Consider the following 15,149-nt stretch of genomic DNA (forward strand, 5'->3'; position numbering starts at 1 on the left):
CCAAGAAGCTGGCACTAGCTCCAAAAGTAGAACAGTTGTCTATGGCCATTATTGTTAAATTACACCAACGCTATCTGCTATTTAGATTGATGCGCACCCTCCAAGTTCTTAAGACTTGAACTGTAATCTCTGTTGGCTGATGGCTGTTGTCCATCATGGGTAACCCCACCCATCCTCTCCACCTGCAGCTGGACAGTGAACGGAGCAGACTGCTGACAAGGACCGATACAGGAACACATTCCTGCCCACTGCATTAACACTGTACAATAAATCCCCTCTGGCTGGAAGAGAACTCTCTGCTCAATAGTTTCTCTTGGAATAAAACCACATTGTACATTTTACACATATATAATCTGTTCAATATTTGATATTTAATATTCCATATGTCATATATTTATGTATATATATATATGTAATATTTACATGTATATTTTCTATTTCAACATGTATATTTTCTTTTCTTTTCTTTCTATTGTTGTTTATTTCTTGTTTTATTGTAAAATGCCTTGTCTTTTAGGCTGCTGCAACAAAAACTATTTCCCAAATTGGGATCAGTAAAGTACCATCTTATCTTATCTTAATCTCTTTGGTAGGATTTGGTGTTGATGGCCGCTTTTGAGCAATATGTAAACCTCAATTGTGACCCTAACAACCAGTCCTGTGGACCTCATCTATACTTTGAGATTATGCTACCATAGAAATGTAATATCTTCCCCGTAATTTAGAGTGATCGGGTTCTTCCTTGGTCCTTTCACCTATGCTTCTATCCAAATGAGGCCATCTGTCACCATCTTGCCAAATTGTCTCTTTTCAGACCTTGGCGGCACCAATGGAACAAACAGTGGCTGATTTCTCTGCTGCTTTGATTGTACACAATGAATGAGATTTTCTAATTTAACTTCAACTTGCCATTACTTCCAATGCACATGTTCGTTATTTGCTAGTTGATATCTTGACGTCCTCAATCATATGAAAACATTCATATACATTGATCTTAGCTTTCTGTGATGTAAGCATTACTTTGATGACGGACAGATGTTTTATAACTGCTCAACGTCAGACACAGAGTTACATGCAGTGATGTTTGAGGTTCCTGCAGCGTTTATCATTCAGGAAATAGTAAGAACTCCCAAGCAGTTCCAAAATCTGTTAATCAATGTTTTTAAATCTAAAATCAACAGAAATATTGGAATATGTGGTTTATCTCTTTTATTGAACCATCCTGGTGACTTTATTTATACAGTGCACTGCATTTCAGGTTATCAAAGTGAGTTCACTGAAAAGCTGGCATGGAAACCAATTTGATCGATCTTCCAAAAGCCTTTTGCATAAAATCACAAAACGCTTCATTTATAAAAATACATACGACAATAGAAGCCTGCCAAAAAATATATTACAGCTTAATATACAAATATATAAATGTACATTTCCATAAATACAATAATCTTGACATGTATTATGGCTAACAAGTAGGCCAGTCCATCACAATTTACCTCGGCTTGCATATTCATTTTTCAGTAATTGTGTAATGTTTTACCTTTTTAAAATAAGGGCATGTTGTAGGCGGAGCTCAGTCAATGAGGTAAACTGTTACAGTCGAGACTCTGTTGACCCATTCAGGAAGTAATTAGGAAGCACCTAGCAAACACTGGATTTCAAATTGACCACTTTCATAACAAAAAAAATATACCTAATCTACAAAATGCATATCCTCACTCAACAGCAATCTCAATGACTTTCCGTCTACATGGCTGCAGGGGAGCCTTTTAAAGTGACCAGTGACACAATAACCAAAACAAATGAACAAGCAAGGCTTCACGAGATCTGATATCAACACATGACTCATATTACAATATATATATTATACTGATTAAAACGATATTTACAAAGACCACTGTGATTCTCCGCTCAGTAGACAGTAAATACTTCTTTGGTCCCTGTTGATTGTTGGCGATTAGTGGTTCGGTAAAGACAAACATTTGAGACAATTAAAAAAAAAGAAAATGTGCCTAGATTAAGCCTTTCACTCTGAATCATTTATACACCAACCATAATCCAAGTTCACATAGGCAAGGCAAACACACCACTTCAAGGGTTCAATATGCATCAAATTCACTATAAACAGTACATGTGGGCTACAAAAGCATAAACAGATGATTACAAAGATATGAGAGCTACTGAAAGTGTTACTTTGTCATATGTGAGCACATCATCATGAACTGTAACCTTTTTGAGCAGCAGATTATACAGAGAGAGAGAGAGAGAGTAAGAAGAGCAGATTGATGTCCAGCACGGAGGACGAGGTTCTTCTGGTTGCACTGGGAAAAAGGGAGAAAGTCCGAAAAAAAACGCAGCATCCAGTAAAAGTCCAGTTATTGCAAAGGCGTTCCCAGTGTTGCTCTGTGCTGTCCATGTCTACATGGAGAGAATGATGTGCGTGGTGTGTTCAAGTGCAATTTCAGACTTCAATCTGCCCGAAAAGACTGCCCTGCGTCTTCAGCTTGTGCATCCTGAGGGGGAGAAAAGACGACAGTGAGCCGGAGAGCTTCTGATAAATCAAGAGAACGTCACTTTTAAAGGTCCCCTATCATACTGTTTGGCTCCAAACACCAAACAGATCATTGCAGCATTACCCATAATCCCCTCTGTTTCAGCCCTGTTTCCAAAGTGCTGATTCTCTGTGTGTTACTTTAGATGAAAATAAGGAGCCCCTCCCCACGCCCCTCTGAGAGACATTTGGTTACAAAGAACTCAATGGTGCTCTAGGAGGAGATTCAGGTGATAAGGGGGGGGGGGTTAGCTTGGTTGCTGATTGGCTAATGGTTACACAAGCCAAAAAAACATCGTTATGACATCATAAAGTGGCCAAAATCTGATCAGCTCATTTTCAGACAGGTTTTTATAAAAATGGATCAGGACAAAAAGAGAGAGAATCTTTGTTCCTGAAACTTTCAGAGTCTCTTTCCACAGAGGGGACACATGGTGATGTAGAAGAGACATGAAGAAGAGGGGACACATGCTGAGTAGAAGAGACATCAAGAAGAGGGGACACATATTGATGTAGAAGAGACATGAAGAAGAGGGGACACATGTTGATGTAGAAGAGACATGAAGAAGAGGGGACACATGTTGATGTAGAAGAGACATGGAGAAGAGGGGACACATGTTGATGTAGAAGAGACATGGAGAAGAGGGGACACATGTTGATGTAGAGGAGACATGAAGAAGAGGGGACACATGTTGATGTAGAAGAGACATGAAGAAGAGGGGACACATGTTGATGTAGAAGAGACATGAAGAAGAGGGGACACATGTTGATGTAGAAGAGACATGAAGAAGAGGGGACACATGTTGATGTAGAAGAGACATGAACAAGTGGATTTTGCATAATAGATGACCTTTAACAAGAGGTTTAATATATATCAAAATAAAAAAGCATTTTTCTAAACTTACAATTTCTCTTTACGGCTCATGTTGTCTTCGCTTGACTTCACAAAGACTCCAGCTTCTCCTCCTCTGGAGAGGAAGGCAAACTCTCCGTCTTTTGAGCTGAAGATCACCCTGAAATCAAGCAAAACAATAAATGAAAAACTTAAATACAAAATGTAATACATTCTCAAAAGGATTCAAAGGCTTCATTTGTCACGCAGCTAGTTGTTGGCAATGAAAATCTTAAGTCTAAGTCTCCTCCATACTTAACAGCAGAAGAAACAGACATACAAATAGAAGCTTTTTAATGCTCCAGTCACCACAAGTCTACAGTCTGAGTTCTCACTGGATCTGTTCTGGTTTACACTAGATCAGAGGTTTCCAAACTACGGCCAAACAGTATAATGGAATACGGCCCACAATGCATTTGATTGATTTTGATAACTGAACTTATGAGGCAATATAAACCTCTAGTGAGCGGCCCAGCCCTTCGTATGTTTTTCTGTATGTGGCCCCGGGTGAAAGAAGTTTGGACACCCCTGTGCTAGATCATCATGTTTTTGTGAGCTTACTTGGACTGCGTCTCCCCGGCCTTGATGCGCATCTTCCTGATGTGGAACTTGCTGCTGCCCCACCAGTCGGACCAGCTGATCATGGATTCCTTCTCCCAGCGCAGCTTCACGATCATCAGGTCTCCAATGTCCACATCGGTGGTGATGAGGAAGGACAGGGTGGTGTTACTTCCCAGCACCGGCCTGTGGGGGGGAGAGGAGGAGGGACGCTCAATAACCTGCAGCTGGTATTTACCATCTTTACTGTTTTGAATCAGAATCAGGTTTATTAGCAGGTCGGTTGACACGTGCTGTACGAGGAATTTGACTTGATGTCATGGTGCACATCAAAATCTAAATATTTATTTTTTTAAAGAACACAGATAGCAAACTATTGTTTTGTACACAATATCTGTTTTTTTATTTTATTACTGCCAAATGTTATTATTTCTTTCTATGTAAATACTGCTATATTTCACTATATTTTTTTAAATATTTGTTATTATTTCTTAAAATAGTTCTCTATCTGTGTTTTTAATTTTTGTTTTACTTTTATGTATGCACCATGACATCAAGTCCACTTCCTCGTACGTGTCATCCTACCTGTTTAAGCTCCTACCGTATTTATAATGTTGTTTTTAAACTTTTCTGCATCTCTTGTATGCATGGTTTTTATGAATCTGTTATTCCATTATGTGTATTTATTGTGTTCCTTTCTGTTGTCTTCTTATTAAGTGTTAAAGATTATGTAAAGAACTTTGAATTGCCTCTGTGTCTGAAAATGTGCTCTATAAATAAACCTTATACCTTACCTGGTAATAAACCTGTTTCTGATTCTGATTTCTAATTCTAAGAAGCGTCACATGTGCAAAGACTGCAAAGCAACACTAAACAAAGAAGTCAAAGGAAACATCAAACTATGCGAATGCAAATGTCCAGCAACAAGTATCAGCGGATCAGGTATGATTGTGTTTTGACTTTCACATAACAATTTCAAATATATAAGTTACGTACAGGACAAAGGGGATGTCCTCCTTCTCTCCGTGGGTGCCGAACAGAGAGATCTTCATCGGCTGCTCGTTGAAGCTCATGATGTCCTTACCGAAGAGATGCACCTTCACTTGATAGTGGAAAACTACGAGAGAAGAAACACACAGTTTAAACCTCAGACACTTTCAGAGCTAAATGTGTTCTCAGCTACCATTACATGACATGTTACTTGTTAGACGCTCTTATCCAAAGCGACTCACACACTCAATACTGTGGACAATCCCACAGGAGCAATTTGTGGTGAAGTGTCTCAGGGACACAACGACATGCTGACTGCAGCGGGGTTTGAACCTGTGCTCCCCTGATCCAAACATCAAGGGTGTTTCTCAATCTCGAGGATGCTTGCTTGGTAGCACATGTCTTCCGAGTCACTTCCTTCAGAAGCGAGGCAAGGATACTTCCTGGCATTCGGAAAACGAAGAGTGGAACAGGCTAGCAAGTGCGCAGGTGTGCGTCATATGAGAGGCCTCGCCTTACAATTTCCACCACAGATTTGGGGAAATTGGTCCGTGCGCAAAGCATTGTGGGGATTTTAAGACTGCAGAGTCTACACATGTGTAGCCTCGAAATGTCTCGCTACGAAGCACACCGAGCTCGGTAGAATTCCAAGTATGCTGGACATTGGAAAAGTCCTTCGGCGGCACTCGATGACGTAGTTTGCTTGAAATAGTGGCTCTGGAGCAGCTTTACTCGAGAATGAGAAACACACCCAGGCTCTATCCACTGCGCCACACGCCTCCCTACCGGCCTTACGTCGCTCATACCACTACTTAAAGTTGGTGTTATAACTTCAAAAGCCCTTATGTAACCTTTTCATCTCCATGTGACTCTCACAGCGCTCAGATTTGTGCTAAATCCTTGTTGGTGACATTCGTACACCATTATACATATTTTCAGATTTAGTAAACATGCTAATCTGTGCACAGAGACAAATTGATCCTAAAATAACTTTTCCATTGTATCACATGCAGCGGTGTCGCGTTCTCGGAGCAACTAAAATACCCATGACCTCTTCATCATGTCTACAGCATGTGTGAAAGTTGTGAGGAGACTGTTACAGGGTCTATGCAGGAATCCTGAAGTCAGATGTAAAACCTTTAAAGACCTTTTTTAAGACCCTTTCCATACATTTTAAGACCTCATCGCAACTTTGAGTTTTAACCGGTTACCTTGACGACACACTTTACCTCACATTGACTATATACAGTATGGATTGTCCTTCCTCCTTATCTTCCAACCATTTGGACGCAGACTTGCATTTCCCCATAACGATGTTGCTTAGCAACCGGCGTAAACGGAGCTTTGCGCGCTATCAAGCAGTGAGCGTGCGATGTCCTGTTCAGATGACGTCAAATCCAACGGGATGCCATAAATAAACTACACAGAATCACACTACACACCTACGCAATGATCACATTCAGGCAGACTGTAGAATACAACCTCTTTGGACAATGGATATACTTATTGAAAACAAGCTACAAAATGTAATACCTTGGAGAATGCCGTTTAATACTTTTTAATAGCCTTCATTTTCGCTAAATTGATTTGTCAACTTTTAATACTTTTTAAGACCCCGCGGACACCCTGTGTGAACACCAGCTGTACTAATTCCACCTCACCAATAAGTACATTCAACAACAGGAGCTCACACATTGAGGATTACTCCAATTATGGTATGTGCATCCATTAACTCCGCGCTCTCTAATCCTCTTTACACAATATAAACCAACACAACTTCTCTACAGTAGCTCAAAGATTCTCCCTCCACGATCACGGTGGCCTAAAGAATTCACTTCAACGATATTAGTGTGATATCGTCAGAAAAGTAGAACGTCGAATTCATCTTTAACTGTGATCACTTTTAACTTGAAATGTTTTATTTTGTCTTTTCTATTGACTTGTAATCTGTTTCTTTTATCTGCTAAACCCAAAACATTTTATTTTACACCGATGTTCATTAAGTTGTACCGTCCTTTTCAAATATATAAATTGGTTATTGTGCGTTTTTACATGTTTTTTAGGCAAATACTTCACTTTGTGTGAGGCTTTGGGAGAAGGAGACAAAGTGACAATGGAAAGACATTTTAAAAAGGTTCGGAAAATGGAAATAAAAAAAGAGGTGCTGTTTTTACACAATATTGGTATATCTGTTTCGTAAATCAGGGTTCATACACTTTTTCACCAATGATTTCTCCATGACCTCTACCTCATTTTCCATGACCAAAAAAAGTACTCTTTCTCAGCGTTACCACGGAAACATTTTTTTATTTTAACATGGAAAGCTGGAAAATAAGGTCTGCATATGAAACATGCTGTGTCTCTCTAAAACAAATCAAATAGGCTTACTAGCTTCTACACGCTAAAGCCACAGTAGACTAGAGGGCGTGATTGTAAAAATCTCTCACCAGCAAAACACCTCGTCAGTTAAATGCCATTTTACGTTTCATTATTATACGATACAGCATTTATTATCGTTATAGTATTACTATTCTGGCGATTAGATAAAATATAAATTATATTTGATGCAACTGGTTACATTTCCATGACTTTTCAAAGACTTTGGGAAAAATATTGTTTTCCATGACTTTTCCAGGGCCTGGAATTTACATTTTGAATTTCCATGACTTTTCCAGGTTTTTAATGACCGTACTAACCCTGGTAAATATAACATTTTTTAACACATTTATTTAATAAATCACGGTAGCGCTTGGCGTTATGAACCAAAAAAGAGAAATCTATATTTTTGATCAATACTTCGATATTGATGTCGCGACAACACGGTGGTGTTCAGTGCTGCTGCTTTCATCAAATATTTACACAATGAGATTTTTGATGAAGAGTCGTCATAAAAGGTGATATGAAGGCTAAGTTGGTTAAGGCAAATACTAGAAGAGTTGTGTTGATGTAGAAAATGTTCCACAGTGGAGCCTTTAAAACTAGGAAAAGACAATTATCAATCCAAATACTTTGACGTAATCTAGTTTTATATCAGGATACTTTTAAATCTGAGCTACAAGCGCTTCATCAAATGTTGTATCTCTGGGCGTTTACCTTTGTAGGGACTCATGTCGCGGGTCTTGAGGAACATCTTGACGCTGCGGGTCATGCGGACCTTGTTGATGTTGTAGCCCAGCTTGTTGCAGCGGTTCTTCCTGCAGCTCAGGCACATGCCCTTGTTGAAGGTCTCTCTGGAGTTGCAGCGGTACGCCATGCTCTGCTGCTGCGTGTTCAGCAGAGAGTCGATGAACAGGTGGATGGAGCGTTCGTGAGAACACTTGACGAGCTGGTCCATATCTGCAGCACACCAGAGAGTACAGAAGCTGTGAAACCACTGCGTCATGCTAAACGAGAGAATTTCTTCCTCATGTGTAGCTTTTATGGGTCTTTACGTGTCAGGGCTGACCCAAGAGGCATTTCTCACTTAGTTCTGCATTGCTCAGTTAAAACACCTACAGATGCTGAGCTGGAGGACAAACTGTGAATCTCTGCCTGTAGAAAAACGTATTTACCTTGCAGCCGTGAAAGCTTTTACAATCTCAAAGTGTCTGTTTGTCAATTTACAAAAGCCTATAGAAACTGTTAACAACTACAGTCTGAACAACAGGTTCTCGTACAGCTGCGATTAGTCCATCAACAGATAAATAACCTACAAATAATCTGATAATCCAATCATAAAGTTATTTTCATTCAATGTTTGGCATGACATACTGTTCGCAGCTTCTCAAATGTGGAGTTCCCTGCTTTTTTCTCATATTTCATAATAAACTAAACATCTGTGGGTTTTGAACTGAAACAAGATGACATTTTAAGACATCACCTTGGACTTTGTAGAAACTGGGATGGACATATTTCACTATTTTCTGACATTATATAGGCCAAAAGATTAATAAAGACAATATTCAATGGTTACAGGCATATTTATGGGTTCACTTCTGGCCCCTGATGTCTCACACCAAACAGGTCTTCTCTGTAAACCCAGCCCAGAGCATCATCTCAAGCAGAGTAAAGGAAGGAACAATGAGAAGTGATGTGAGTACGTACTCTGGAGGCCCTTGATGCCCGACAGTGCGATGCCCATCAGTGTGTTCTGGATGTCACAGCCCGGCTGGAAAGTGCCTCCGTTGGGGTAAATGTCGATGTGGCCCACGGGTCTCTGGATGCCGATGCTGCGGTCCGGGGACCCCCTGGTGTTGGTGTGCAGGACGTCCACAAACTGGGCATCTTCTTTGGACAAAATGTTCCGATTGTCTGCATGCTCGAAGGTGGGGCCTGCAGGATCGAGACCTAGAGACGAAAACAGAGAAAGAGTTGTTAGGGCCGATTCTGCACATTCTCCATGAAGAAAGAGTGCGTAGACACTAGTTGACCCACATCAAAGCAGAAGACATGTTTCTTTCTATGGATTTATCTACCTCTAATCTGTGCTGTTCTGTTTTTCATTCTTACCCTGTTGCTGTTAAAATACTGAATTTCCCCACGGAGATTAATAGAGGTCCATTTGATCTTATCTTATCTTACCTATAAAACTGTACTTTGAAGCATTTTAGTTTTGGGTTTCATTTGGTCTCTTTTTGCAGCTTTGCAGGAGCTCAGAACAATGTGACGCAGTGATTGTTAATTCTTAATTTCCTCCTGCCTCGCATAATAGTGGGATTGGACCTGCTACACGGCCACATGCAGACAATACAGGCCAGGAATGCAGCAGATTACATTTCACTGGTGTGTTGTTTTTACGAGCAGGGCCCTGATATTATATTACAGTGTTTTATGGTAGGTTTGTACGTGTGAAATCATTCCCTCAGAGAGAAACTGTGGACATTATAAGCGCCTATTAAATAAGAAAAAAGGCTTAGAGCTAAAACACATGGTTGTACACAGCAACATGTAAGACACTTTCCAGTTTCTCTGTATGTAGAGGAAGCAGCAGAGAATACGTTGGTTAAAGGGGACATATTATGCTCATTTTCAAGTTCATATCAGTATGTAGTGTCTCTACTGGGACATGTCTCCGTGCTTTAATGTCCAAAAAGCTCTTTATTCTTCTCATACTGCCTGTGCTGCAGCACCTCTTTTCACCCTCTGTCTGAAACCAGAGCCCAGTCTGCTCTGATTGGTTAGCTGATTGGTCAACACCTTAGAGATGTCCCGCCCCTTAGCCTATCACGTACAATGTGTTGGAACGCTAGCCAATAGAAGCACGATTGTTATAGAAGTAAACAAAGGAGTTATGATAGGGCCTCTTTAAGATGTCCTCACCTGTTATTCTGCTGATTCTATGGTCAGTAAGGTCTCCGGCAATTCCTGCCACATGCGCTCCAAGACTGTACCCCAGTAGATGGAGCCTCTCCCAGGGCAGCTGCAGCTCTTTCTGAAGGTGAAGGAGAATGAAACGTGTCAGAGGAACATGTTGATATGGGTTCAAACAGTTCAAAGGTGAACCCCACAGACTTGCGCAAGGCTGTTCTTGGCAAAGCACTGCAGCACTCTGTTCAAGTATTAATGGAGTCTGGATCCAAAACAAAGAATAGTTTGTACAATTGTGTGGTTTGCCAAATAAATTAAGCAAGCTTGGAACGCACGTAGACAAACAGGTGAGAGCGTTTATGCCTAAAGCCTCTGTTTGCATTGATGTCGATCGAACAAAGTCTGCACTCCACTCAATACTCAGCCTTGTAATGAGAGGCTAATGTAGACATGGCAATGAAACACACACACACAGACACACACACACACACACACACACACACACACACACACACACACACACACACACACACACACACACACACACACACACACACACACACACACACACACACACACACACACACACACACACACACACACACACACACACACACACACACACACACACACACACACACACTCACAGCGTTTAGAATCAGAACCAGTCCGAAAACCTTAGAGCCCTGCTGGTATCAAAAGCATTAAATCATCCGATACAAATTTGTGACAGATTTATTGGCTGCTCTCATATCTTTGCTGGCAGTAGGGCTTGGCGATAGGATAGAGAAGAATCAAATATCACAATATTTTGAAACTAAATACTTGATAGTGATATTGTGGCGATCTTTTAGGCTTACTAGTAACAAAGGTCAGTTGACGACTGATGCTTTTACAAAATATTGACATGAATTTTGATAAATAATCATCAGTAATGTGGATAAAATGAGTCATTTGGTGAAAGTAGATAATAGAAAATCTGGTACTTTTATAAAATGACATCACTAACCATCTAAACCAGGAGAAATCAACATTTATGATGTTATAAAAATCCAAAATCTAGTCTCAAATCAAAATAAGGATATAATATTAACATATCGCCCGGGTCTGGCTGTCAGATTATCAAAGAATCTGTCGGACAATAAATGACGAGGTGGATAAATTCCACTTTTGGACATGGACCATGAGCAGTATATGTTCCAGTTGTTAGCCAGCAGTGCAACTTTTAGCTGCACTGCTCCCAAACTCTGGAACTCCCTCCCCCTTCACATCCGACAGTCTGACCCAATCACCACATTCACGTCCCTCCTCAAATCCCACCTGTTCAGATCAGCCTACTCACTGTGGTGCTCCCTATCACCTGTCTCCCCTGAATAATATAATAATAATTGTACGGTGTTCTTGGGTGTCATGAAAGGCGCCTTGAATAAAACATATTATTATTATTAGATCAAAACTTGGACTCACTTGGATCCAGGTGACGAACTTGGCCACGTCGCGGCCCACCAGCTTGGTGTAGGCGGCGGAGGTCGGGTAGTGCTGGTTGGCTCGGGTCAGCCAGTCCACCACGATGACGTTGGCGTTGGGCTCTCGCTCGTACAGAGCAGACACCAGTTTGGGCACCCAGCTCTCAAACATGCCTGTCACCTACAGAAACACACACACATCTTCTAGTGTCAGCTGCAGGGTGGCGTGATTTATTGTGGCCTTAGCCCCTCGTTCGGTGGTCATGCTGTGGTTGGAATGAAGCCAAAGTGTCATCAGGTTCAAATCTGACTGGCTGTAAATCACATTACAGAGGAGATGCCTGCAGAGAGAACTCACTGCCCTCAGCGTGAAATGTGAATATAATGTACAGATGCTCATCATTTTCAACTTGGATCAACATTTATGATTAGTTTGTTGTCATTGGCAAGACTCAAATTCTATTTAATGGTTATGCAATGCACTGTTTTGGGCATTTTCTCATTGGTGTAATTTCAAAACATCTGTTTCTCTCAGTATCAGTAGTAGATTTTTAAAGATATAATCAAAACAGTGACCCTTATGTTGTGTCATAATAATAAAGAACACGGAGATGCAGAATGACATATATTTTCTTCTTAACATGTTTGTTTTGTTATTTCAATGATTAAATTAACCAGTATGAATGTAAAAGAATCAAATTCTCAGTACATTTCTCCCGTATTACCAATGGTTAACGACATTACCTACATGCACATCACACAAATACACGCTTAACTTACAAATGAGGCACTTTTTTAACAACTCCACATGAATTAAATTTCGTTTTACATACCGTCCAGCCATGAATCATGATGAAGGTCTGGGTCTCGGGCTTGAATTCGCACTCTTTGATGGTCTCCGGTCTGCCGGGCACGATGTAACACATGTCCTCGTCAGGGATGTCCTGAGTGCGCAGGGAGAACTTGGTCACAATGTCAGTGAAGTCTTTGATCCACTCGGTGTTGGAGTGCAGGGGAGCATCGGTCACTGTGCTGTTTACTGTTACAACACACACACACACACACACACACACACACACACACACACACACACACACACACACACACACACACACACACACACACACACACACACACACACACACACACACACACACACACACACACACACACACACACACACACACACACACACACACACACACACACACACACACACACAGGAAATTAGATTATGATGGCATGACAGAAATGTAGAGGATTGCATGCACAAATCAGGGATCGTCACTAGGATATAATGTACATGTATAACATATAACACCTTCCAGTTTTATGCACACAAACAACAACAACAAAAACCAAGCAACAGTTTAAAAATAGTTTGGACAGTTGCACCAGACATAATAACAACAATAAACCTATATTTTTCATGCAGATTACCACACGTTGCTGATCTTCTGAAACATATAAAGTGACCACTATTAACACCCTGTTCCAGTAGAGACATAGAGCATGGCAGTGTCGCCCCCTTTTGTCTCATAAAGTGCATAAAATGAATTAGACTTAAAAAGATTTTAATTCCTAAAGGGATTGAGTCCATTTCTGAAAAATAAATCGGGGTAAAAAAAAACGAATAACATTCTTCCACTGTTTTGTTTTGAGTCTTTGAAAAATAATCAGATAACAGCTAATTGGTTTAAAGTGGCGGAATGTCACCACATAGGGGGGTATAAGTATTTCTGAAATAATTGTTTTTGTATTTTAACTCGACAAACAATGCGATTTTGTTTTGAAATGCTCTGTTTTTGTATGTTAGTGTGTCCTTTTCCTCTGTCCTTTCTCCAGACAAAAGGCCTGCAGCAGCCGGGTCTCTTCATGCACACATGGACCTGAGGCACTGAAATGGGATGCAGACCTGCAGACCTGAGCAGGGTTACTCTCGGTCACATCGGAACAGCATGCAATCATTAACCTGCTTATTATTCCTAAAACTACTGCCGATGAATCACCATATCAATAATCTGCCAAACAGGTTATCTCAATAATAAAAAAAACACAACGGTAAGGGAGGTTCTTACCAAACTCAGTGGTGGTGAGTTCAGGCTCAGAAGAAAAAGTTGCAAAGATTTTTCCCAAAATTATCCAAACAGACAAAAAACAGATATTTTCTTTTCCCATATTAATGAGAAGTTTTTTTTCTAGAATATCCTGAATGAAAAAAAGGGCTTAAAAAAATTGTTGTATATCCAAGCGAGTGTTTTAAAGCACAAAAGTGTCAGCAGTTGCGGTTTAGTGTAAAGTTTCTTATGGTCTGTCACCGTTGCCGCTCCAAGTCATCTTTATGGGTGGCTCATTTGAATACTCACACCTGATTGGCTGAGAGTTGGGGGGCGGGGTTTAAACTTTGTCCCATCTCTGATTCACTGAAATCAATCACATTAAGGCTGAGTAACAGCAGCGGAAGGGTCTCTATCAATAGATTTCCACATTTAAAACAAGGTGTTTAAAGGTTACAGAGAAAGAACAGGAACAAACTCTCATTGTGAAAATTAGTTTTTTATAACGTGTACAAGGTTGTTGAAAAGGACAACCGTGATTTATGAGATTCATTGTTGTTTTGACATATTTAAGCGAAAGTAAAATCGTGAATTGTAATTGTTACTACAGTAAAAGTACGCAGTATTATTAGTAAAATAAATAAAGTGCGAAAATTGCCCCTGTCAGTATATTTAATCCTACATTATAAACCATTTGATTTTATTACTGATGGGTTTTTTTTGTAACAATGCAAAATGTTCTGTGTAAAAAAATATTTTTTAACTAACAATTAACTATTTAATTAAAAATGATGTCGTAAAAAGTCTAATATTTTTCCCAGAGCTGTTAAGGCGCATACATTGGCACTAAATGTATACTGAGTTACCTCAATGTGTGATTTGGTACAGTACTTGGTTAAGAAAATATATAATGTTTTGTACAGTCAACTTGTGGTTCTGTTTCTTACAATTTAATGAAATTTACTTTATTTCACCGGGATAATGCACTCAGAAAACGGCTCTCCATGTGTCCTTAGTAAATAAATAAAAACAGAAATAACTATACAACGAAAACCCATTAATAACAATAAAATCTCTTGATAAAGTGTTGTTACAAGCTAATAAATGATTAACGTATCATACCTGAATACATCAAAACTCTCCATCTCCAGACATATTTCCGAGAGGATCACACTTTTCAGACTTTCAAACTATGACTAAATTGTCACTGATGTTTACCTTATCAGATCTATATATTGGGATTTTTTATGGGTTATTTGATGCCACGGTGAGGTCACTGAGGTCAGATTAGATCATCTTCCACGAATCCTCAGAGCTGTGGGGGTGTGAGAAAGCCTCCTATTGGTGGAGGA

General features: G+C 40.0%; 1 protein-coding gene across 1 annotated transcript; it reads right to left on the reverse strand.

Annotated features, from left to right (window-relative positions):
- Positions 1-1,194: 1,194 nt before the first annotated feature.
- lpla (lipoprotein lipase a) lies at positions 1,195-14,054 on the reverse strand. Its single transcript, XM_079695070.1, has 10 exons — positions 13,819-14,054; positions 12,574-12,779; positions 11,742-11,921; positions 10,287-10,398; positions 9,072-9,314; positions 8,082-8,324; positions 4,995-5,115; positions 4,002-4,184; positions 3,454-3,561; positions 1,195-2,510 (listed from the first exon to the last, which is right to left on the reverse strand). Exons 1-10 carry the CDS (start codon positions 13,916-13,918, stop codon positions 2,459-2,461), a joined length of 1,548 nt encoding a protein of 515 aa, XP_079551196.1. The 5' UTR covers positions 13,919-14,054; the 3' UTR covers positions 1,195-2,458.
- Between the last annotated feature and the right edge of the window lie 1,095 nt (positions 14,055-15,149).

This window comes from Notothenia rossii (assembly GCF_949606895.1).
Source record: "Notothenia rossii genome assembly, contig: scaffold_224, whole genome shotgun sequence".
Taxonomy (NCBI): domain Eukaryota; kingdom Metazoa; phylum Chordata; class Actinopteri; order Perciformes; family Nototheniidae; genus Notothenia; species Notothenia rossii.

What these genes read in the sequence shown, in the direction of transcription:
- lpla (XM_079695070.1), bottom strand. Translation starts at nt 13,918, where the DNA reads ATGGGAAAAGAAAATATCTGTTTTTTGTCTGTTTGGATAATTTTGGGA. An exon ending in TAGAATCAGCAGAATAACAG is followed by an intron (nt 9,315 to 10,286) that starts GTGAGGACATCT and finishes TTTCGTCTCTAG; the next exon opens with GTCTCGATCCTGCAGGCCCC. An exon ending in CGACATGAGTCCCTACAAAG is followed by an intron (nt 5,116 to 8,081) that starts GTAAACGCCCAG and finishes CTTCTCTCGTAG; the next exon opens with TTTTCCACTATCAAGTGAAG.